The 25,055-nt window shown below is 39.1% G+C and overlaps 1 protein-coding gene across 1 annotated transcript in view; it reads right to left on the minus strand.

The window, feature by feature from the left end:
* The window catches only part of LRP2 (LDL receptor related protein 2), a 196,937-nt gene that overhangs the window by 124,108 nt on the left and 47,774 nt on the right, over positions 1–25,055 (minus strand). The window contains exons 4-10 of the mRNA XM_042949038.1: positions 23,345–23,461; positions 11,022–11,132; positions 10,576–10,689; positions 8,752–8,868; positions 7,571–7,723; positions 5,954–6,073; positions 91–219 (exon numbers count right to left, since the gene is read on the minus strand). Of these exons, the coding sequence (XP_042804972.1) occupies positions 91–219; positions 5,954–6,073; positions 7,571–7,723; positions 8,752–8,868; positions 10,576–10,689; positions 11,022–11,132; positions 23,345–23,461 (861 nt within the window). The remainder of the gene's footprint in view (positions 1–90; positions 220–5,953; positions 6,074–7,570; positions 7,724–8,751; positions 8,869–10,575; positions 10,690–11,021; positions 11,133–23,344; positions 23,462–25,055) is intronic.

Below are 25,055 nucleotides of genomic sequence, written 5' to 3' on the forward strand. Positions count from 1 at the left end.
ATGATGATATTTCTTTTGTCATCTGCTATGGAAGGAGGACATTTCCTGTTTCCGGTTCCAATATATGGCAAGCGTACTTAATTTACTCACAGGAAGTATTAGCTTTGCAATGTTGCTGATGCTCCAAGACATACCCTTCTGCGCAGTGGCACTGGTGATGGCCAATTCGGTCTTCACACATCTGGTCACAAATTCCCCATATCTGGCAATCATTAAAATCTGCCACATGGGAAATAAATATTTATAACCATGTTTACCAGCATTTTTTGAACACACTCTGACAGAAGTCTTGGACGGGCCATATAGGAATGTGGTGATGCCCATATCTAAATAAGTACCCTCTGGAGGTAGCCCAGATTCTAGGCATACAATAAAAAATAGGAATTCAGAACAGGCATCTTCATATTATGGAAAATCTAAGATGATTTAAACAGTTTTTTTTTTAATCTGCACAAAGGATAATTTTACAGAGGATGCACAGCACTGCTTAGATTCATAGCCTTATGGTATTGCATTTCATTTTTTAATGTTGATTTACAAAATACCTGAATTTCTTCCCTTCAAAACTGTGTTTTCCCATATAGCAGCCACTAGCCCACCGTGGCTTCCTAAATTTATATTTCGATTAATTAAAATGAAAATTGGGGCGCCTGGATGGCTCAACTGGTTAAGCATGTGACTTTTGATTTCGGCTCAGGTCGTGATCTCATGGCTTGCACCTTGCCAGCACAGAGCCTGCTTGGGATTCTCTCTCTGCCCCTCCCTCTCTGCTCTCTCTCTTTCTCTCTCAAAATGAATAAACATTTTAAAATCAAATAAAATGAAATAAAATTAATAATTCATGTTCTTAGTCTTACTTGCCACATTTCAAGTGATCAACAGCTACATATGATCAAGGGTTACCATATGTGAAAGTGTAGATATAGTACATTTCCACCATTGCAGAAAGTTCTATTGGACAGTGCTACATCAGAATAAAGTAAGACCTGCCCTATATCTATCCCATCAAGAAGTTACAAAACTGTAACTGCAATAAAGTATTTGGAAAGATTCATTTGCCCAGCTGCCTTTCCTCTGACATCAAAAATTAAAACAAAAATTAAATTTAAATCATTTTTAAGACATTTTTAAAATATCTTCTCTTCTACTTATTCATTAACTTCTTATTCATTCATTCATTTAATAAGTGTTCATTGGAAGTCCATTATATGACTGAGTAGGGTTTACTGTCACCATTGTCCTAGTTCTACTTTCTAAAACTGACATATAAACAATACAGTATGGGAGGGGGGAGAAGCAGATGGAACAACATAAAATATATCGAGTCTTTCTCAAAGATTGTACACCTTAAGGGCTACAGAAATTGTAGCCTATCCTTAGTAGATTGTTGCCAAATATTTCATTTGACCCTCCAAGTTCACATCCACTCTTCAGTCTCCTTCACCCTGCTCTCTTCACCTGGGAGGAAGACCATCACATCCTATACCAACAGGTTCTCAGTAAATTATAATTTCTGAAAGCATTGTACCCTAGGGTCTAGAATTCTCCACATTTCTAGGACCCGATTACATTTGCAACAAATGTCACAGTTGTGAATTAGGTTCTACTATACTTGCTGCGTGGCCCTCTATCTCACAACTCCCCAACTACAAAGCTCAAGAAAGCGCTGGGATGAAGCTGAAGTTTCCAGTTTTCCCTCAAGATCAACTACAACAACATGGGCCTACATGGCCCTTTCCAAGAACTGTGACTAACCAAAGGAAAACATTAATCCAATTTGGACATGACAAGGTAAAAGGCATGTGTGTATAAATAAAAGGCCTTTCATGACTTATCTCTTGTGTGCCCTCACCTCGGCCCTGAGAAAGCACCACCTGAGGCTTCACCTCAGTAGAAATGAAAGTACAGGATATTCGCCCTCAAATTCCCAGAATGTCATGACCTCATTTTGAATGCAAGACCGATGAGAATATGTCTTAAGGGCCTGCAGTCACCCCGGGAACAGGAGTTCTGATGTCAAACAGAAGAAAACCAAAGGTGAAGAAGTCATAACTAAGAATTCTCGGGTGCAAATGCCCTTCCTATCACCTGGGCTACAAGTACTTTAAAGGTTGAATGAGTGTATAAAATCACTGTCACTTTTAATGAATGAATAAGATTACAGTCTGCATTACGGAGAAAAATGAAGGATAATTACTACACATCATCAGCCAAAGTGAAAACAAGAAAAATTAAAGTAGACTTGAGGCTTTTGATGAGAATAGAAAAGTAGTGCAAACTGTCTAAAACCCTAACACACTGCTTTATATGCCACCTCCCACGCCATTACCTTTACCTATTTTTCTTTCCTTTTTATTCTTTGTCACCTCATACCAACAGATACTGCTTTGAAAATAATTCAAAAACCCCTTTTTAGCTTAGACCCCCTTGGACACCCTCTGATCCGTCAGGTTGTCTGAAATCCCACCATGCTGAATGACCTCCCTGCCCTAACTCCGTACCATGATGTCATTCCGTCAACAAACAGCATGTCCTGTCAATCAGAAACAATAACCCTGGTAAACTGCTTCAGCATGCCTCGGAGGCTCCACAGCCAGGTCAAGACTACCAGGGGCAGATGAATGGTAGAAGTCCACAAGATTACTTGTCAGGATTATTCAATTTTATTCTTGATTACCACTGAGGCATTCACTGGGGAGCCATGTCTAAGATGATAGATGTTGCATAGGTTTCCAACACCTGAAGCCTCTGTAATGAGCCAGCCATGCAGGGTCACAGTCATACAGAGAGTGTTTATTGAGTTGAAATGCTTGAAAGAGCAAACCAAAAGAATTTTCCTAAAAGCCCTGCTGAAACAAGTGTAACTGGTTTCGTAATGTCACATATCAAAACTAATGTGTTCTCTTTACAAAGAGAGCAAAACACAGTCTGTGAAATAAATGTTAACCCAGCTTCAAAGAACACATCTTTGAAAAACAGAGATCACAGAAAAGGTCTCTACAGGTGGCACGGGACCTGACAATCACAAAGGCCCCCAACTGCAGACTTTTGAGTTTATCTCCAAATGAAGTCATCTGTACTAAAGTCCCAGGCACACACTGCAGGGATTAAAAAAAAGATGTTCATCATGTAAGTTAAAACTAGTGCCGTAGTATTAGATCAACGACTTCCAGTGTGCTAGGAACTGGGTGAGTTTTAGAAACCCTGAAATTATCTTATGCCACAGCAGAACATTGGCATTTTCTGTATTACATTCACTAATAGGTTAAATGTATTTTTAAAAACTCATTATGACAGTTTTCATTTATTTCAGACTTCAAAACAAAGTGGCCCAGACCTCTGACAAGTAGCCCTAGACACTTGAAAATAGAACCCAAAGCTCATCATAGACTTAGATACTGGGGGGAAAAGTGTTGGAAAATGTCTAAGAACAGGTTGTAGGGCATCACAAAACTAAGCCAAGGATTCTGAAAGAGCAATCACTTTTACTGAATAGACTTCACGGCCTATCAAGTTCCAAATGCAATGCAGCTCAGCAGCCGTCTCAGCCCCCTCTTCGGGGAGTGAGAGAAGAAAAAAGAGAGAAGCTGATGGAATACTGAGAATGTGGCTTCTGGTATTTCTATTGGAATTCCTTTTCTACTAAGAGAAAGGAGAAATGCCTAGAGAACTAAAAAGACTAGAAATCGAATTGGCAGGTGGGTGGCAATAAGTGGCGGGGTGGGGCGGGGGGTAGGGGGGGTAGACCCTGACATTTGCCAAAGACAAAAGGAGCAGCCTCGCACCCACAGGTGAACAGCACTCTGAGGAAAAGGGGACGCTGCCTTCACAATGAAGCCAGGCAGCACAGGCAGGGGCTCAGAAAACCACCTAACAGTTGAGAACACTCAAGTGACCGGTATTTTTTAATTACTTGACTGCATCCCCAATCTGATGATGGTGGTGGTGATGATGATGATTGTAATAATAAAACACAAAAAGTGTCCTGATTTCATTTAATGCCTGTTACAGATCATCATCTTTCTTTATAGAATATTTTCAAATGATTAGAAATTTAGGGGCTTCCTTAAATAATTTTGAGTTGTCTCTGAGTCTTCAGAATCTCTTGGAGTGATTTGTGTAAAGCACATGTCTTATCTTATATGCATGTCTTGTCTTGTGACATGTCTTATATTCAACAGGTAACTATACTGTTACTTCAGGGGAACAGTCAGATCATGGGCAAACTTTGGGGCATGGTCCCAACATTAGAAACCTAAAACTGCCTCCTTTGAACACCACAAGGACCACCTTAATTGGATTGCTTAGCGGATATAAAAATCTTATTTTTCTTTGGCATATGACACATAAGTGAGTCCCATTATGGTTCTCAATAACACTGAGGAATAGACTTTCTCAAAAGTTTCAAGTTAAAATTGTAAACCAGAGTTAATTTGTGGCATTAAATTTTTTTCTGGCTGTGAACAGTTATTAAGATCAACCATATTTGATATAGTATAACCAAATTGGAAGCCATGAGCTGAGACTAAAGACTGAATAACTTCATTACTTTTACCCAAATTCAGTATTTTTGGCCAAATTATATTAATATTTTGGAAATTACTTCAGGAGAAGCACTTTTGTAAAAGTATGTCTTACATATGCCATGTCTTTTTATTCAGAAAACCCTGAAGAACCCCTTATTTGGAAGGAATATCAAAAGAACACAAATATCCTAGGAAAAATCTGAATTATCTATCTTTTGGAGATCCATAGATGACTACCAAACTTAATTTTAAAGAATCATTACAGTTACCTTCCAGATGCCCTTTTGCCAACAACAGTAAAAACAAAGTTAAAAAAAAAAAACCTGGGGGCGTCTGGGTGGTTCAGTCAGTTAAGCATCTGACTTTGGCTCAGGTCATGATCTCACTGTTCATGGGGTCAAGCCCCACATCGAGCTCTGTACTAAAAGCTCAGAGCCTGGAGCCTGCTTCAGATTCAGCATCTCCCTCTCTCCCTGTCCCTCCCCTGCTTGCACCTGTCTCTCTCTCTCTCAAAAATAAACAATAAACATTAAAAATAAATAAATAGAAACCCCTATGGACACTTTCTGCTAATACGTTTGTTGTTTGTGTATCAAAAATCAGAAAGGAAAGAAATCAGAGCATTAAAAATCACTGTTTAAATCCTACAAAAACTAAATTGATGTTACTTGGCCATAGTAATTTTCCTATCATCAGACCCCATCCTAATCTCAGAAGGATGCAAAGCTGGCTCACATCACACTCAAAAATTTCCTAGTGGGAAAAATCATTGTTACAATTCAGATAAGAGAGATGTGAGAAGTATCTGGTACACCAGCATCTACTTCAATGCCAGCCAAATGAAGCAAAATGACAGTGTCTACTCTTGAACCAAGTTTCAAGAATCTTCAAACACAGGTGAAATCAATAGGATTAACAAGAAGCATGGCATGGGTACTGACTGGCCACCGTGGCCAGTGGAGCAGAGAGCTGATGATCTGTGTTACGTGACCACTCTTTAGTTGCTGGGTCCTGAAGAGGTATGAGCATCCTGGAGAAGAGGCCAGGGGTGAGAAGAAGCCATGTGGTAATACATCCACATGCATGTAATACCATATTAAACAACCAGTGTGGCCACACCAACCCTGCTTCCAAATACTAAAAAACACGAAAAGATTTCTTCCTTCATTATGTTGTGGACAAGTATCCATGTAGCTAGTCAACCCACTCAAAAGAACCACTCTTTTGCCTTGTGCATTTCACAAGTTTCTCAGACTTAAAACTTCCTATTGTCCAGGTTTTCTATGGGGACTGTGTTGGTCTTTGTTATAAAGATAGTCACTCCTATCCACAAGCATAAACACCTTGATGTCAGAGATCACATAACACATCAGTGTCACAGCGTTGCACTTGTGATGAAACACAAGGCACTCCCACCTGTCACTTACCAACACAGGTGCGGGTGTTATTTTGGTCAAGGATAAAACCTAGGGGACAATGACATATCCCTCCATTTGGTGACGGGTGGCATTGGTACTCACAGCTCAATATAGAACACAAATTCACATCTAAACAGAGAAAAACACTTTGTTAAATAAATAGTGAACTCTGGACAAGACTGATTTACCTATAAAGTAAAAGCTTCCTTTATCAAACCTAAAAGTTAATTAAGCATGTAGTAGAGACACAGAAATTATTACCATTCAAGCCTTCCTGCAATTTTATGCAATAAAAGCTCAATCCTATTTTTAAAAAAATAAATCCTTTTAAAGTTATAACTACATGCAAGTCAAGTCATCTTAAAGGCGGTTTATGGAAAAATCAACTCATAAGCCTATCTTTTTGTTTACATAGTAGAAAAAAGTCAAGAATTCCCAAGTGACTGGATTGGCAACATGAAACATGTTAACCATGGCTACTTCTAAACAACTACTAGATAATTTATAGACTACAGGTCATAAGTTGTATTCCCATATAGGACACTCAATTGTCCATACAGTTGATGGATTGACGGTGGGGGGATATTCTACAACCATTTAGAAAAAAAAGAAAAACTGGGGTGCCTGGGTGGCTCAATCAGTTAAGAGTCTGACTTAGGTTAAGCATTTTGGCTAAGGTCATGATCTCATGGTTCATGGTTCAGAGCCCCGCATCAGGCTCTGAGCTGTCAGCCTGCTTCGAATTTTGTGTGTATCTCTCTCCCTCTCTCTCTTTCTCTCTGTCTCTCCCTCCTCCACTCACTCAGTAAATAGATAGATAGATAGATAGATAGATAGATAGATAGATAGAAAAAAAGAAAAACTAAAGTTAGGTATATATCCCAGAAACCAGAAGGTTCTTTTTTTTTTTTTTCCAATATAGCCAGATAAGACTTCTCCATAAGTATAAGCCAGAGAATAAAATCTCCAGAACACCTTTAGAATCATCAAAATTGCCATTAAAACCATTCTGCTTGGGTGAAAGAAGAAACACCACAAATATTTTGAAGCTCCTCCCATTAAGAGATGGAGTTTGTTTCATCAATCCATTGAATCTAAGCTTGGCCAGATGACCTGCTTTGGCCAATAACAAATTTAGCAAACATGACCTAAGAAGAGGTTCAAAAGAGCTCATTCGCTAGGGTTTGCCTTTTCTATCACCATGTGGAAAAAGACTAGACTGGGTTTTCATTTTAACATCTTTGATGTGTCAATGAGCCGGTCTAGGCCACAAAACTTCCTAGCCAACCCAAAGGACCACGAGAAATAAATATTACTTGGTTTAATCCAGTAAGTTTTAGGATAGTTATGCAAACACCAATACTCTCTGTATTTGGCAATCTATTATAGAAAAACAGAAACCTCTTTATCTGAGGGGTGCCTGGGTGGCTCAGTGGGTTAAGCTTCCTACTTTGGCTCAGGTCATGATCTCGTGGTTCGTGAGTTCAAGCCCCACATCAGAATCTCTGCTGTCAGCACAGAGCCTACTTTGGATCCTCTGTCATCCTCTCCCTCCCCGACTCATGTGTGCTCTCTCTCAAAAACAGTCTTTATCTGAAAACTACCCAGATAAATTTCCATACTCACCACAAAATCGTCCTTTGGTAATATTGGTTTCATCTTCTCCTCCTGGACAATCTAAAGTCCCATCACAAACCTTTAAAACTGGGATGCATTTTCCAGACTCTGGACAAGCCCATTCGCCTGGGTAACATTCACGAATATGATGAGTACTGCTTTCTGCAGGGGGTGGAATAAAAGAGACACAGGCCACATGGGAGAGGGAGCCAACTCTTTTTAATCAATATAGAGAATATAGACCAGGTGGACAAGAGAAGTCCACAAGTATTCTTAGTAAACTAGTATTTCTAACTGTACTACTGGGCTTTTACTGAGATGAGAAGTGGCAAATGGAATTATTCAAGTTCTGTTCTAAGATAGGCAGACAGATTATAAGAGTAAGAAGACACATGGACCTGAATTATCAAACAAACTAGATTAATAACCCCTAGAAGAAAATGCAGTTAATTTAAATCCTGAATTATAGAACTAGGGTTATCAAGGTAATAGCAAGTTTCCTGGGTTTTTATTTTGTTTTTGTCTGTCCTTTTTTTGGTTGTTCTTTTTCTTTAGTGAAATGTCATCAATGTAAGAAAAACTACAACTAAACTGCAGGAAGACTGCTGCCTGGAACACTGAAACCAATGGATCTTCCCCAAGCATCACTCTTACTATATCAGGGGCTGGAACAGTACAGGACTTGCTTTATGCTGTGGGCGTTAGTAACTTCTGAACTGTTGGAGGTACTGCTGGTGAAGGCGGTGAATATCATTGTCAATTTCCTTCTCAAAGAATCTTGAAACAATTCCCTGGGTAGCAGAGTCTCCTGCAACTACCAATCCCTAACTCTTTCTCTCACACGTTGCCTATCTTCTACCACTGGATGTCAGTGGCTTGTGTGGTTGAAAATCCGAATTTGAAAACAGAAAAAAGTCAGCATATGTTAAAGAAGAGGGACAGACTGCCCCACCTATTCTGCTTTAATGATGACAGGGAAGAAATCATAATTTATTCTATAATTGGGTCCAGGGTCCTTTTAAGAAAAGCCAGGGGAGTCACCTCCTTCTTCCCCACCCACTAAGTTACTTAAAATGCAGGCAATCCTGAGACTTGCTTATCACAGATAATTTCTAACAAGGAGAGTAGGAATACAAGTTCTGGAAAACACTTTAAGAAAATGCTTTCCAATAAGAATCTCTTCTCCTTACCACATCCATTTTCATCTCCATTATCTCTGCAGTCATCCTCTCCATCACAAACCATATTTTGACTAATGCAGTAGCCATTGGAGCAAGTGAACTGGTTGCCTCTGCAGGTCTCGTAGGCTGGAAGAAAACAGCAGTTGCACTCCAAAGACACAAATCACTTGGGAAAAATCAAGAAGTTCAACTCACTGCCTAAACTGAAACGAAACTGACTCTGTCAATTTAGTCTCTAAAGTATCTCAAAACAAAACAAAACAAAACAAAACAAAACAAAACAAAAACAACCAGGAAAGAACAGGGGGAAGAGTGGAAAAAAGAAGGGGAGAAAACATAACAGCATCTTTGGGTCAAGGATGTGAACTCAGATGCCAGTCTGTCTCTCAAAATTACAAGGCAGTATGCTATAGGTTGACACAGAACAAAGAATGCAGATTGATAAATGTGCTATAGACAGGTCAACGTCCAGCATGCCCTTACTTTATCACAAGCACCGAAATTGCTATCTAAGACCAAATGATTCTGAGTCACCCATTCTGTGTTGTCACATTCTCTTTAATACAGTCACTGAAATAAGCCCAGGGGCCAGAAAGCAAGTCAGGCATGGCTCATAAAAAGTTAGGGTGATGGGGCGCCTGGTGGCTCAGTTGGTTAACCATCTGACTTCAGCTCAGGTCATGATCTCACAGTTTGTGGGTTCGAGCCCCACGTCTGGCTCTGTGCTGAACAGCTCGGAGCCTAGAGTCTGCTTCGGATTCTGTGTCTCCTTCTCTCCCTGCCCCTCCTCCACTCATGCTCTCTGTCTCTCAAAAATGAATAAACATCCAAAAAAAAATGTTTAAAGAAAAGTTAGGATGATACTGAAAATAATTTAGCAAGGCATAGGTGCCAATCAATCAAAATGAGTGTGGTTACAAAAATCACAACATTCTAGTACATAAATGACCACAAAAAGGTGCCACCTCATTTTGTGAAATCAGTAAAACTCTCTCACAGAGACTTCAAACTACATATTCCAATAAAATGAGTCCAGAGTGAGAGTGCCTGGGTGGCTCAGTCAGTTAGTGTCCAACTTCGGCTCAGGTCATGATCTCACAATCCATGAGTTCGAGTCCTGCATCAGGCTCTGTACTGACAGATCAAATCTTGGAGCCTGATTCAGATTCTGTGTCTCCTTCTCTCTCTGCCCCTTCCCTGCTCACATTCTCTCACTCTCTCTCTCTCTCTCTCTCTCTCAAAAATAAATAAATGTTAAAAAAATTACATAAAAAAAATTAGTCCACAGTTGGCAACCATGAGAGGTGATGTGCCTCATAGGCAATTAAAAGGAAAATAAAAAGTAGGGACAGAGTTAAAAAGTGGAGGCAACAAAATCCACCTGCACCACACTGAAACTTTCCTGCCCCTCCAATATCAATGTGGTAAGAATTTCAAAGTAAAGAGGGGAGCTAGGACCACTGAGATAAGGGAACTTCCTCTCCCTTCGAAGTGTTTCTCTCATTCAACTATCAAGGTTATCAGACCCATTACTGAAGTATGGGTAATTTGAGAGCCTAGTGATACAATATACCCTGTACCCTTGTAGCCTAAGGGGGAAAAATGCACACTGTCCATCAGCAATCCTTCAACTCTACACAGATCCTTAGAAGATAAAAGAGTCCAGGTCTAACTACACTGCTGAAACTCATGCCATGAGGCCTAAGTGATCTTCTGGCTTCATCTGCCATCAGACATAGTGACCCTTTTGTTTGAAAAGAGTGGTACATTCGTCAGAAAATAACTACAGCAACACTCCTAGCAACCTGACCCAGCATAAGGAAATCACCGTACCACAAGAACGTTCATCACCGCCGTCTTCGCAATCAGGGTAATGGTCACAGACATAGATACGAGGGATGCACACCCCAATGTCACACTGGAACTCGTGTTGTGAACATTCCTGAGCTGTGACACAAAGTTAACGAGGGCAAGAAGAAAGAGAAGTTCAATTCCACTGTAGCCATTTAATTTCACAGGAAGATTCTGTCTCAAGTTTAAAAAGAGATTTTTATTATGCAGCAGCATGCTGGTAAATGTTTAACAACCAATTCTCCAGGAACAAAAAGGCCCTGACTCGTAGTGTTTGCCAATTTCCATGGTGCAAATACTCCCACTTCCAAATACTGACTTCAGGCTACCAACATGAATTCACCGAACACAAATTCGGGAAGAGACTGTGGAATTGGCCAGCATAAATGACTGTGCACACCATTGCACATCTTGTATACATTACTCACTGCAATTGCTTTCATCAGAAGAGTCTCGGCAGTCAATTCTCCCATCACATTTCTGACTGCTGTTATAGCAGGCTCCACTGGCACAGGTAAGCTGTTCACATGTTGGGTATTCTAAAAAAAGGAAAATAACACACAAATCTTAAATTAAGACATTCCTTCTGCATACACTTCTTCAGTGACTACTACATGTTAGACACTAAATGCTGAGCATATACTGGAAAACAAAAGAGACCCGGTTCCTTTTACAAATTACAAACTGGGCTGTGTGCTAATGTGGAAAGTGCAGGGTTCTATGAGAATGCATAGCAGGGGGGAGTCCAGAGCCCAGGGAAGTCTCCCCTGAAGAAGTGACCTATGAGCTCAGAGCTAAAGAATGAGAAGGAATTTAACTTATTCCAAAATGGAACCTTCTTTTACATAATACAGATAACATCCCAGATAGCTAGTGTACTACCAAACAGGCTTTGAGAAGTGAAGGGCTGTTTCTTTTGCCAGAGGGTTGTTTCCTTTCTGAAAACAGGCTTCTAAGTTAGGAGGGATGGGACCACTCAGTAGCTATTTACTCTTACTCAAGCTGCTTATTGTCTCTGTTACCACTTCTTTATCCATACATTTACATAATTTAGTTCACAGGGTAGAGGGACCTCAAAACACAATGTCTACTATCGCATTCTGAAAAGCATAATGTGTTCTACAAGCACAAGTAACTATTACCACATTATACACATATGCTATTAACCAGATGCTTAACTCTGGTTTTCTAGCTCAAGATGGAAAAAATCAGGATGTCCCTTGCAGGAATAACATGCTGATAGTCCCTCTCCTGTGTGTCCCCATAATTGAAACACATACCTCTCATGATTCCAAATGAAGGCTTCATTCTAGTGGTTGTTTATCTGTTTCCCCCACAACATAATGACACCCTCTTAAGTTCTAGGATCCTGTCTTACCCATCTAAATTTTTTTTTAATGTTTTTATTTATTTTGAGACAGAGAGAGACAGAGCATGAGCAGGGGAGGGGCAGAGAGAGAGGGAGACACAAAATCTGAAGCAGGCTCTGAGCTGTCAGCACAGAGCCTGATACAGGGCTCGAACTGACAGACTAAGATCATGACCTGAGCCGAAATCAGATGCTTAACCGACCGAGCCACCCAGGTGCCCCTTGTCTTACCCATTTTAGAATCCCCAACACTTAGTGCAGGGACTGGATCATTACTCAAGGTGTTCAAGATATGTTAGATATTGCTACTGACTTATCACAGATGAACTTTTTAGGTAAAAAGCTTTCAAAACCATTTTGAACTTCTGCCTTTTATGGTCTTCAATATCCTCCTTCTCAAACTGATATTTTTCTTGGTCTTTTTTTTTTTTCCATTAAAGATTGTTCTCATAATGATTCTCATATTATCTTCAAATTTCTCTTTAAGCAAAAGGTATGCCTTAGATAAGGGCTCAAAGACTAGACAATAGAGTCCCACTTTGTGGCTCAATTTTTCATTTAAGAACCTGCTTTGAGGTTTCATAGATGTGGACAGATAATTCCTTAAACAGTCCCAAAGTCTCCTTCAAGCATGAGCAGTGCACAAAATCCTGTGCTGAAACTTTATTAAACTTATCCTGAGTTAACAACGTGCACTTTAATGGAAGATGAACTCTCAAATGATACTTTTCCATTTTTTGTACAGTGAAAGAACCCCAAATATTCTCATCTCCAAAACTTTAAAACTGGACTACTAAGTGTCTTAATACTTAGGTGTACTTAAATAGCCAAAGTTCCATTTAGTTAATCATATAATAAAATGGAAGGCATTTTAAAATAGCTGATTAAAATTTTTAATTTCTTCTGAATTTTAATTTATTTTTTTAGTAGTCTAAGAATCAGCTTAGGGTTACTGCTGTCTTTTCATCATTGAGAAGGTATGCGTTACAAATGTGCCTTCAAAGGGTCATACAGCTCTGTTTATTAATTCTCACTTCAAGAGATGCAACAGGCCAGTTGAGTCTGGCCAGCAATTCCCCTCCCTGTGTGCCAGACAGCTCCTAGAGTATGTTGTGTAGCCTTTTAAGCAGGAGAAAGATCTTAGAAAACCCTGTCTTTGTAATAGATAAGATATCTGTTTGGAGGAAAATTTATTTGGGGTTGGAGGGTGACTACCTCACTTAAGGTGATTATGGCAGATATGAAGGATCTGGGACAAATATACTGAGAGGATCACTTGTTCTCGCCATCCTGCCTTTTGAGAGCCAGTGCCATAAAACCGGAAAGGGAAGAACTACAACAGTATCCACTGACAAGACTAAAAGTTTTCTGACACGCCTCATTCCCCCCAACAAACAACAAGGCCAGCTTGAGGGCATCAGGGAGAGTATTGTGATGGTCAGAGGTCAGCAGTTAAACACCAGGAATGAGGAACAGCTTTCTTGTCTCCATCCACAATGATAATGAATCTCTTCTCAATCAGCCAAGAACCTGCCTCAACTCCTACAAGCCTTCTGGTCTAGTCTGTGCATAGTTAACTGTGGTATATGCCCATAGGGAAGACTGCATGGAACTACCCGACTCAGCTAAATACTGAAAATATTTGGAGACCCACACAGAGGGAATGGTTCCAAACTATTCACCCTGAACAAAATAAGAAATGAACAGATTCTACTTCCCTTAAAGATTTCTATTACCAACTCCAGGAAATAGGAAGTCACAATACTTTGGGACTGGCAGATACCTAAAATCTTATTTTTTTGGTTTATTTCCTAACCAGGTCAAGAGTCTAACCTCATAAACTTTTTCCCATGGAGCAAACCCATCATGTATCTGAAATGTCCTGCAAGATTTTAAGTAGAGAGAAAATTTAAGAGAAGAGATAATGCACAAGAAACCAGAGAAACCCAACCTTCTAAGTTTTGTCTTAATGGAAAGATTGACAACGATCAAGTAGCCCAAGACCTCTAAAGCTTATCTGACACAAAAATTCACAAAAAGAACACACTTGCTCACACCACCTCTTCCCTCTCCCTTCCTTACTTTCTCCACATGCCAAATGTATGTGTTTGTTCCCCTACAAATGGGAGCTTCCCCCAAATATCCATACAAGATTGGTGTGGTGCTTGAAGATTTTTAAAATTTTTCTATGCTAATGATTTTATTTGAGCAAGAAAGTACCATGTTTAGATAATCAAATAATTAAAGAGTCTGAAGTGGCTTGAAGATTTCATGGAACTCCCAGAATGGAAATCATTCACAGCAGAGCAAGATGTAAATATTAACACTACTCTTTATTATCTTGACAAGAGGGCTGTGAGTACATTCTAGTCTCAGAATTTGGCAAAACGGTCAAAAAGCACATAGAAAAGAAGACAAATTTATTACAAAGAAAGGGGAGACATCTTAAAGGTAGATTATGAAACTTAAGGTAAGATTTAAAGGAAAATAAGAAATTACTGATAAAAGTCTTGCCCAAGATACCTGAGACCTTTCAAGGTCTTAGCCTCATCCTTGTAAGTTAGTTACTCTGGCTAATCCAGTCAAAGTAATGATTTGCCAGAAAAAGTTTGCTAGTTTGGCCACCAGCACTTAGTTGCAAGTACTACCCACAGTTAAATAAGCAATGACAATAAAAGCCATCAATAACATAGACTGAAAAGTAGGTGCCAGAAAGTACTCAGTATGTATGAACTCATTTCATCCTTATCACAACCCTATGAGGTAGACACTATTACTCCCATTTATAGATTTCTATTCTATTGATGCTATATATGTACCTTTCTGAGGTTAAGTAATTTAAAAAAGGTCATACAACCAGTAAACTGGAGAGCCAGATTTCAAATTCAGGCAATGTGGCTCCACAATGCACATCCCTAGCATCACAATAGATGTAGCTACTGCTTAGAAGCTTCACAGCAAGCAGTAGGAAGAAGCAAAAAATTAGAGAAACAAAATGAAATTGAATGAAAGAAATAGAAACTCTTAGAAAGATAGTTTTAAAAGGAAAATAAATAACTCTAGAGAAAAAGCAAAGTTTTCGTTTCTTCCATTCAGTTTCCCATCCCACATTGGGAGTCTGGAGTGGTGAGGCCAACTCTAGATTTCAGCAAGTAATGGCATATTCTATTAAGGACTTCAATCTGGTATGATCCAGGAATTCAAGGAAACTCTATGCTAGGAAACAAAGCTTTCCAGGAGTACCAGAACAAACAAGAGAGTCGGCACCAAAAAAATAGACCACAATATAGCAGGGAACTCACTCTACCCCCTCCCCAGTTAAATTCAAATCCCCAAAGTGACTGCCATCATGAACTAGCACCAAAGAAATAAAGCAACATACAACAAAACAAGAGGAAAGTATTTCCTGCCACTCTTCAAAAATAATTAACAATGGCTTTCAATAAAAAGCATATACATAACAAGTTTTATAAAATGGAAATAGCAATTCAGCACCCTAGAAAGAGAAAGCAGGGATGCCTGGATGGCTTAGCCCATTAAGCGTCCGACTTCGGCTCAGGTCAGGATCTCACATTCGTGAGTTCGAGCCCTGCGCTGGGCTCTGTGCAAGCAGCTCAGGGCCTGGAGCCTGCTTCAGATTCTGTGACTCCCTCACTCTCTGCCCCTCCCCTGCTCTCTCTCTCAAAATAAATCAATAAACATTAAAACGAAAGAAAAAGAAACAGAGAGAGAGAGAAAGCAAACACAGTAATCCCAAGGGCTAGTACCATGGGACTAAAATCAAGTTTAATCCAAGTAGCTTTCAGGAAGCAGAAGCCAAAAAGAGAAAACACATTATCTATTCCTATCTGTTCCTTACAGTGATCCTCTGTGACTTATCTGGGCAGAACAAACACGCAAATTTTAACTGAAGAGACAGGAAGAGTACCCGCACCACTAGAATTATGAGAGTGGCCACTTGCAAACCATAGCTAGAAATGGCGTGGCTCAGTCTTCCTATCGAGAAACTGTTCCAGATAATTGAAGATTCATCAGCAAATGATTGCTGCATGAACGTCATTATGCTGAAAGCTAGTTATTCTACAGAGTGCTACGTTCCTTTTCATTAGAATTTCATTCTATCCAACATACATTTATTGAAATCCACCTCCCTGGATACTTTGCTATGAACTGGATAAAGAGATAAACTTTAAAATTACAAGTGAGGTAGAAGTTCCCACAATGTTGGGGGGCCCTGGGTGGCTCAGTTGGTTAAGTGTCCAACTCTTGATTTCGGCTCAGGTCATGATCTCACAAACTGTGAGATCAAGCCCCGCTTCAGGGTCCTCACTGACAGTGAGGAGACTGCTTGAGATTCTCTCTCTCTCCCCCTCTCTCTGTCCCTCCCCTGCTCGCACACCCTCTCTCTCTCTCTTTCTCTCTCTCTCTCTCAAAACAAATAAATAAACTTAAAAAAAAAGAAATTCCCACAATGTTTTAAAAAATATTTTATTCAATCAGGGCACCTGCGTGGCTCAGTTAAGCGTCCAACTTGTGGCTCAGGTCATGATCTCTCAATCCATGAGTTTGAGCCCCGCAGTTCAGAGGCTGGAACCTGCTTCAGATTCTGTGTCTCCTCCTCTCTCAGCCCCTCCCCCACTCATACTCTGTCTCCCTCTCTCTTTCTCTCTCTCTCTCTCTCAAAAATAAATGAGTGACAGTGAGGAGCAGCTCTCTGATAAGGTGACAGTTGAACAGGAGCCATTAGGCTTAGTAAAACAAGGTCATTGGTGGCATTGACAAGAATGCTTTCAGGAGATTGGTGGAGACTGCTGTTTTCAGGGAGTTCAAGAAGGAAAGAGGAGAGGAAATGGAGGCAGTGATATTAAAGACAACTCTATGTAACTTTGTTATAAAAGGGAGCAAAGAAATTGGACAACAGCTGAGAGGGGTCTTGGGAGCTTTTATTTATTTTTTAACTTTTTTTAATTTTTTTTTATTTTTGAGACAGAGAGAGACAGAGCGTGAATGGGGGAGGGGCAGAGAGAGAGGGAGACACAGAATCGGAAGCAGGCTCCAGGCTCTGAGCTGTCAGCACAGAGCCCGACGCGGGACTCGAACTCACGGACCGCAAGATCATGACCTGAGCTGAAGTCCGCCGCTTAACTGACTGAGCCACCCAGGCACCCCTTGGGAGCTTTTAATACATATTTATAATGTGCTTGTATGACGATTTATTTTCTTTTAAGTTTATTTATTTTGAGAGAGAGCATGCGTGCAAGCAGGAGAGAGGCAGAGAGAGGGAGAAAAAGAAAATCCCAAGCAGGCTCTGTGCTGACAGCGTGGGGTGGACCCCATGAACCCCGAGATCATGACTTGAGCCGAAAACAAGAGTCTGACACTTAACTGATTGAGCCACCCAGGTGCCCCTGATGGAGATTTAAATAAGAAATTTTTATTTCCCCAAGGTTTCAGGGCTCTGAATTCTATCTCGACTGTAAGAACACCAAAACAGGTATGTCTGTGATGTGATAGGTAAGGGTGTCAGTCTCTCTGCTTCTGCTTTCTCACCTGGAGTAGTAGAAAGAGAACAGTAAGAGCAAGGCTGAAGGGGCAGCTTAACCGTGGAACTGAGTTTGAAGAAAAGCATGTTCTTTACGAGCCATCATAGTCTACAGAATGACTTGAATCATCCTCTTTATTCCTCTGTTTCCCATTTGGAGTTTCAGCAATTAGATATATAAAGGAAAATGTTTGAATTCTAAAGAACAGAAAGTCAATAGAAATAAAACTTCACGGACAAAGCGGCCCCAGTTGCAGGCAGACCAAATACTGCTGATTACCAGCAAGAAAGCCTTCATTGTAATAGGGATTTTACCCTTTCTTTGGCATTCCTAAGTATCAAAAGAGAAGTACTGCAAACCAGTGATAATTAGCAATAGTTTTACTCACACCAACATCACTCTAATATGGCACTCGATAAAAACAAAATAATCTGTTCTCTTAACTGGGAAAAACTGTACTAGTTTTGAGCAACTTAAAGTCACTGTAATATATTAACTGAATGACCCATAATTGCTGCATTGTTCTGATGTTTATCTTAGACTCTGCATGAGTGGTTTTTCCTTGATGCTAATCCCATTAGAAGTAAAATGGACTGCAGTTTTGAATCTCCTGTTCCTTGGGGGGAAAAATTAATTGACAGCTATTTAATAGTAGGTGCCATTTTATAGATAGCCAGACTGAAGAATAAAATAACTTGGAGAAAATGAACTTTTACCTGTTTCACAGCTTTTTATAGTAGACATAACCAGAAATCGTTCTCACATAGTAGAATAATCAAAAAATACCTTATGCATATTGGAACACAGCAGACAAAAAGACCAAACAATATGAAAAGCTTTCATACAACACAAATTTGTCTCAAGGATAATCTTTTTAGTGGAATCTTGCTATGTTTGCTTTCCTCATCATCAGGCCCATTCTCTTCCCTCCCCTCTCCCTGCCTCCCTGAGAGAACTCTTATACACTTTTCTTTGTTCTGTACAAGGAATGTCTGGAATAGACACAAGGTGCTCTACGTTGGAGCACAGTGTCTTGATCTTAGAAAGCTTGAAAGGGTAAAGACTATAACCTAGGGGTCTGATCCAACAGTCAGGACTATGAACTACAGGGTCGAGCTTCCTGATCCTTTCAAATATTTGGGGAAAAGAATTAGGTCCTTCCTTGGAGCTTTTCCAACATCATTACTATATTTAAATGATTTCTAGGGGCATAACGTATTTAGACCCCTTCATGTAGACAATCTTACTTCTGAGAAATAGAGAAATGAAAGTCACACTCATAGGCTGATCCTGCATTTGTCCACAGGTAATGATTCCCATGCACCATGACTGCAGAAACAATAGAATAAAGTGTCATGTCTCATGAAAATGATTTCTGGGCAAGCCTTGTTTAATCCTTCATCATATTGTAATGTTCCAATTTAAAACAACTAATAAATAGCTGTTACATATCTGAAGTGAAGTAACTATGACTAAATGGATGTTAGCAACAATCAATGGCTGATAGTTAGACATGTGCCTCCTAGTGGAAATATACACCTGTATTTTCAAAGTATTGTGCCCCTACACACACAGACACACACACACACACACACACACACACACACACGCAGAAGTCTGTATCTGTTCAAGCCTCTAGACTAATGTTATTCCCAACTAGACTAATGGAGGGAGATTTTGCTCCCACAGGACATTTAGCATTGTCTGGAGACATTTTTGGTTGTGACAAATGGGAGGTACTGCTGGCTTCTAGTAGGCAGAGGTCAGGGATACTGTTAGACATTCTACAATGCATAATGTTCCGTGCAAAAAGGACCTACCTGGTCCTTGATGTCATTTGTACAAAGGTTGAGGAACCTTGCTGTAAATATAGCTATCAAAAACTACAGGACAGAAGAGCACGTTAAAGGACATCTGGGGATGCAATGAGCAAGACCCAGACTGTGGGAAACTCGGGACAAGTAATTTGGTTTTTTCAACAAATATATTGCAAGAGGTAAACAACAGAAATGGAAGGTAAACCTACAAATCAAAAGACAGCAACTAATTCCAATGCATAGATTTTATTTGGACTTTGCTTTAAATGACGCCACAAAAAAATAATAAAAAACCAATTGGGGAATTTTAAGAACTGATTATTTTAGTGGTTGTTAACTCATAGGTGTGGGTTGTGATATTGTTATGCTATGTTTCAGTCCTTATATTTTAGAGTTAAATATTAAATTATTTAAAGATAAGATTATGGGCCCCTGGGTGGCTCAATCATTAAGCATCTGACTTCAGCTCAGGTCATGATCTCGCTGTTCATGGGTTCAAGTCCCACAGTGGGTGAGTTGAAGCCCCACTTCGGGAAAAACAGGATCCCCACTTCCGGTGAACCCGCTTCTCTCTCTCTCTCTCTCTCTCTCTCTCTGCCCCTCCTGGGATTCTCTCTCTCTGCCACTCACTCACTTGCACCCTCTCTCTCTCTCTATTTCAAAAATAAAATATGGGCACCTGAGTGGCTCAGTTGGTTAAGCATCTGAATTCAGCTCCTGTCATGATCTCGCAGTCCATGAGTTCTAGTCCCATATTGGGCTCTGTGCTGACAGCTCAGAGCCTATTTCGGATTCTGTGTCTCCCTCTCTCTCTGTACCCCTCCCCCCACCTCAAGTAAATAGATAGATAGATAGATAAATGAAATAAAGATAAGATTATACGATGTGTGAAAACTGCTTCAAAATAAGAATAAAGAGATATAGGTAAGACAAAATTAGCTATGAGTTGGTAATTGATATAACTGGGTGATGAGTACAAAGGAGTTCATTATCAATTCACTCTGCTTTTGATTATATTTAAAACCTGCATGGGCATACAGTTTAGACCTAGGTTAAAAGCCTGAGGAGATGGTCATCACACCTACCTTGTGTCATTAAGGTAAAAATTGCATAAAATAGTGATTGGAGCCCAGCAAATGGCAGCTCTCTTCCCTACTTCCTGCAAGGGTTCCAAACAAAGGGAAAACAAAATGAGGCCAATTTGTCTCCCTATATTAGCACTTTCTAAAGACTTTGATCCAGGCCATTATTCTGTTTCTTGTACAAATCTGGCTGTGGCCAGGAGATCAAAGCACAAAGCATGAAGATTCTTTTCTTAACTTCCTGATTTGTTAGATTTTTTTTATACTTCTCCATAAATAACACGTAGTAATAAATAAATAAGGTAAAGAGAAATAGGAAAGAATACTTCATTACAAACCCCTTTTGCATGTGTCAGATTCATCTTAGAGCCATGAACCCTGAAGGATTCATGACTTGTATGATTCCAGGAGCAATTAACTATCATATAAATCTGGCTCTCTTAAGAAATCCTTATTGCACCTATTACTTGCACTTAAAAAAATAAACAAAACCTTGATTAAAAATTCCTGCTCAGATATTTTATAAAGCTCACTCACTTCCTTTCCATAACCCCTTTCTATAACAGCAGCCTGCATACTTGTACCCAGCCAGCTTTTTTCCGGAAGGTCTATTGGCAAAGTTGTGAGGCAGTTGTACTGATGACTTTAGACTTGGCTGCAGGGTGTTCACATGGAATAAATCCAAACAGTCTGTTTCAGTTGCCTTTTATTTTCCCTAGAGTAGCATTTCCTTCAGTTCCATTGCATTTCCAATAAAGCACTCATTTTTATCCACTTGTAAATTAGGGATAAAGACACAGACTGTTGGCTGGTGGCACAGCCTCTGGTTCTCTCTTAAACTTGCACAAGGTAGAACTTTCTCCTTCTGTAAATAAAGTCTTTCATGAAGAGCAATCACCAGACTTGGAACCAGAAGATGGATTTAGCCCTAGCTCTGCCACATATTTTCAACCTTGAACAAGCCAGTCTACTCTTTGCAATTTTAGTTTCTTTATTTGTGAGAGAATAATAACACCTGCTCGATTGTCCTCATTGAGGAACCAAATTAAGAATAACAACCAACATTTATATAACACTTACAGTTTACAAAATACTATAAAATATATGATTCATCACTATTATTTAGTCAAAAACATTTTCTTCACTTGCCACAATGAACGACCTATTGTTTGCTTTACAAAGTACTGACAGTACTTGACTCATGGACTTGATATTTTGTGACATCCAGGCATACACTACTATCTTTAAAATTGCCGGTAATTCTGTAAAATTTCCAAAATGAAAAGAGATCCAAATTAGAGACAACATAATCTCTTTCCGAGAGAACATTTAAGTTGGAAATTAAACCACAACACAACTATACCAGCAATCCTGCTAGGAAATGGAGATACAAAAACAAATCACAGTATTTTTCTCAAAGGAAAATAAGACCCAAGGAAAGAAAGCATCCAACTCTTGATTTCGGCTCAGGTCATGATCTCGCGGTCCGAGAGTTCAAGTCAAGCCAGCGTGACTGCTTGGGATTCTATCTCTCTCCCTCTCTCTCTCTTCCCCTCTGCCATTCATGCTCTCTCTCTCTCTCTCTCTCTCTCAAAATAAAAATAATAATAATAAATAAACATTAAAATGCACCATGTGATGATGGTATGGATGCAACATGAATCTGGACCTATTTGGAGCCAGATCTTTCCCTTTCACAATATTTCTTCCATGAAAAGTACAGTTTGAACAGTATGGTGAAATAGGAATGATTTGCTCATAACCAGTTTATGTTAGCTCCCTCCCAAGGCACTGCACCATATTGGGAAATGTACCAAAAAAAAAGAACCAGAAGATGGTTCTCTCCTCATGAAGCATAAAATATACCAATTGGACCAAAGAAAGAAGTTTAGGAACAGTCCAGAAAATTAAAATTAAATCAAAATGATCAAACAATAGAGGTGTCCCATGAGAATAGACTAAAACTTAAATCTCCGTTGGAGACATAACTAAGTTTACGATCAAGGCATTCAAAATCTATCCACTGAGTATTGGAATACTGAAATATTAAAACAATTCCCTAAACTCCGAAATATAAATTTAAGAGCAAAAGAAAGAAACTAACTGTGCTTAGCTCACAGTAAACTTATGAGACGCAGCCTATCAAAAGAAATTCAGGAAAAAATGTCTAAAACCTCAAGGACATTCTGATTCATAAATGATACCACAGATGATAAACGCATAAATAATAGACTTATAAGAACTTTTAAACAAAACTGAATATGTCTGAGACTAAAGATAGAGTTAGACAGACCACAGAACTTACATAGTAGAATAATTCCAATATTCTCACATTCTAACAATTCCACATAAACCTCAAGAGAGGCAGATTACTGATTTGTAAGAAGTACATGATGCACTATGATTATACACTCTCTTATTTTGGTTATGGTAATGTCTAAACATTACACATAGAATAGTGTGATTTCTATGCCTTATCTTGTAATCAGTTACAAACTAATATGTCATCATTGGAGAAAGCCATTTTCAGAATGTAACACTTTTCCAAAGGCAACCCAGAAAATACTGAGTCCATAAGAGCAGAAAACTAATGAGACATTTGATTTAACATCATAATTCAATAAAACCCAACATTGACCAAACTGGATTTTGTATTCAATGTATTCAATAACTTTTCAGGATTCTATGCTAATGTTAAAAGTCTCTTCCAAAAATACAGAAACTTGACATGCTAAGGCAGGACACACTTAGAATGTCTTGCTAAAAATAGTCTCCTATCAGAATATCACCTCTAATCCACAAAAGAATCTGCCAAGAAATTTCAATAACAAGAGGCATATTGTAGGCATTTCTGTCCATCAACAGATCTAACAAATTGATTAAAATGCCAAAGGGACAAAGGTGAAAGCAAACACAGTGCAAAGACTGAAAGGAACTCACGGCAATCTTTCTCATCGGTTCCATCTGAGCAGTCTCTGACATGGTCGCACCTGTATTCTTTTGGGATACATTCACCATTGGAGCATGTAATCTGATGGCTTGAGCATGTTCTCCCAGCTGTGGAGGGGAAAAGATACTACTTTATAATTACTGCCAAATACAGACCAATCCGTTGCCATTTACCAAAGATGAGTGAGGAAAATTTAAAAGCAAAGGCAAGAGAGTATATTGAACATAAAGTTTATAGGCTTAGAAAGCAGGGTACCCACCTACCCCAAGGTAGACAGTGTGAGCTGTCTACAATGCAAAAGCAAAGGTATCACGATACCATATCTAAATGCTCACAGAATCACATCAACACTCAAGCATGTGAGTGTAGACAATTATAGGATCAACATGTGTTGAGAATACAATATACATTGACAACCAAAATGGTAAAACAAAAACTTTGCAGATATAAGTAGTAGCCGAGTATCGGTTGAGGTACCTGTCATCGTAATACTTGCTTAAACAAGAAGGAAATATGCCAAAGGGTTATAACAGTGGTTATTTCTGAGTAATAAAATTGTAGGTGATTTTTTTTCTATGGGTGAGTTTTTCCCTATTATATCAGCTTTCTACATCGAACATGTGTCAATTGTATATATAAACAATTTAAACTAGCTTGTTTTTAGCCTATGTTGATTAGGGTAGGTAAAATCAGGACATCAGTAGCTTATCAAATTTGCCTCTGGATAAAACAGATAAAAATCAAAGGAGTTGATGCTGCAAGCACCATGTGAATGCTATTTGGGAAGCCTGAGGCAGGAATTATCATGGGATTTTTCAACTGTCCACATAAAAAGAGAAGCATTTGGGGGAAATGTGACCCACTGAAAAAAATTATAGTCCTCAAATTGAAGAAAAAAGGTTTCCCCTGCATTTTTACAGTTTCCTATACTTCCATATGGTAAAGATGCTTAAGTTGGCAAAATTTGCTTTTCTGATGAAATTACGTATCTGTTAAGGGGTGTGCCATCATCTAAACTTTCTAAAAAAAACCTTTCAAAAAGACAAGTGGATAATCAATCACAGTTTTAGAGCTGACACTTGAGATTCAAACATATACAGGTTATCATATGATAAGACATTCCGTGTTTAATTGACTATATCTTGTCATCCTGTTCTAAGAAAATTCTTTCATTATGTATGTGTTATGTAATTCTTGAATAGCAAACAAGATTTTTCCAGGCAGCCTATTTCTGACACTTCAACAGTATGATTTCATATTTTCTCCTGGTACCTTGTATTAATAAAGTTAGAATAGATCAACTTTTCTAGAAGTCACTTAAACATCTGAATTCAGCCAAAGCAGACACAATTTTATCTGAATAAGTCTAAAAAGATTAATATTTCCTCATTAAATTCCCATATAATTTACTTAAGTATGTATTGACAATTTCCACATAAAATTAAAGAACTTTTTTTAATTTATTTTTTAAGTTTACTTATTTATTTTGAGAGAGAGAGAGAGAAGGAGAGGCAGAAAGAGAGGTAGAGGGAGCATCCCAAGCAGGCTCCACACTGTCGGTGCGGGGCTCAAACTCCCAAACCATGAGATCATGACCTGAGTCGAAATCAAGAGTTGGAGGCTCAACTGACTGAGACACTTAGGCACCCCTAAAGAACTTTTCTTATTCACAAAACGGCAAGTCATGAGTAGCAGTACTAA

This window comes from Panthera leo, chromosome C1, assembly GCF_018350215.1.
Source record: "Panthera leo isolate Ple1 chromosome C1, P.leo_Ple1_pat1.1, whole genome shotgun sequence".
Lineage (NCBI taxonomy): Eukaryota > Metazoa > Chordata > Mammalia > Carnivora > Felidae > Panthera > Panthera leo.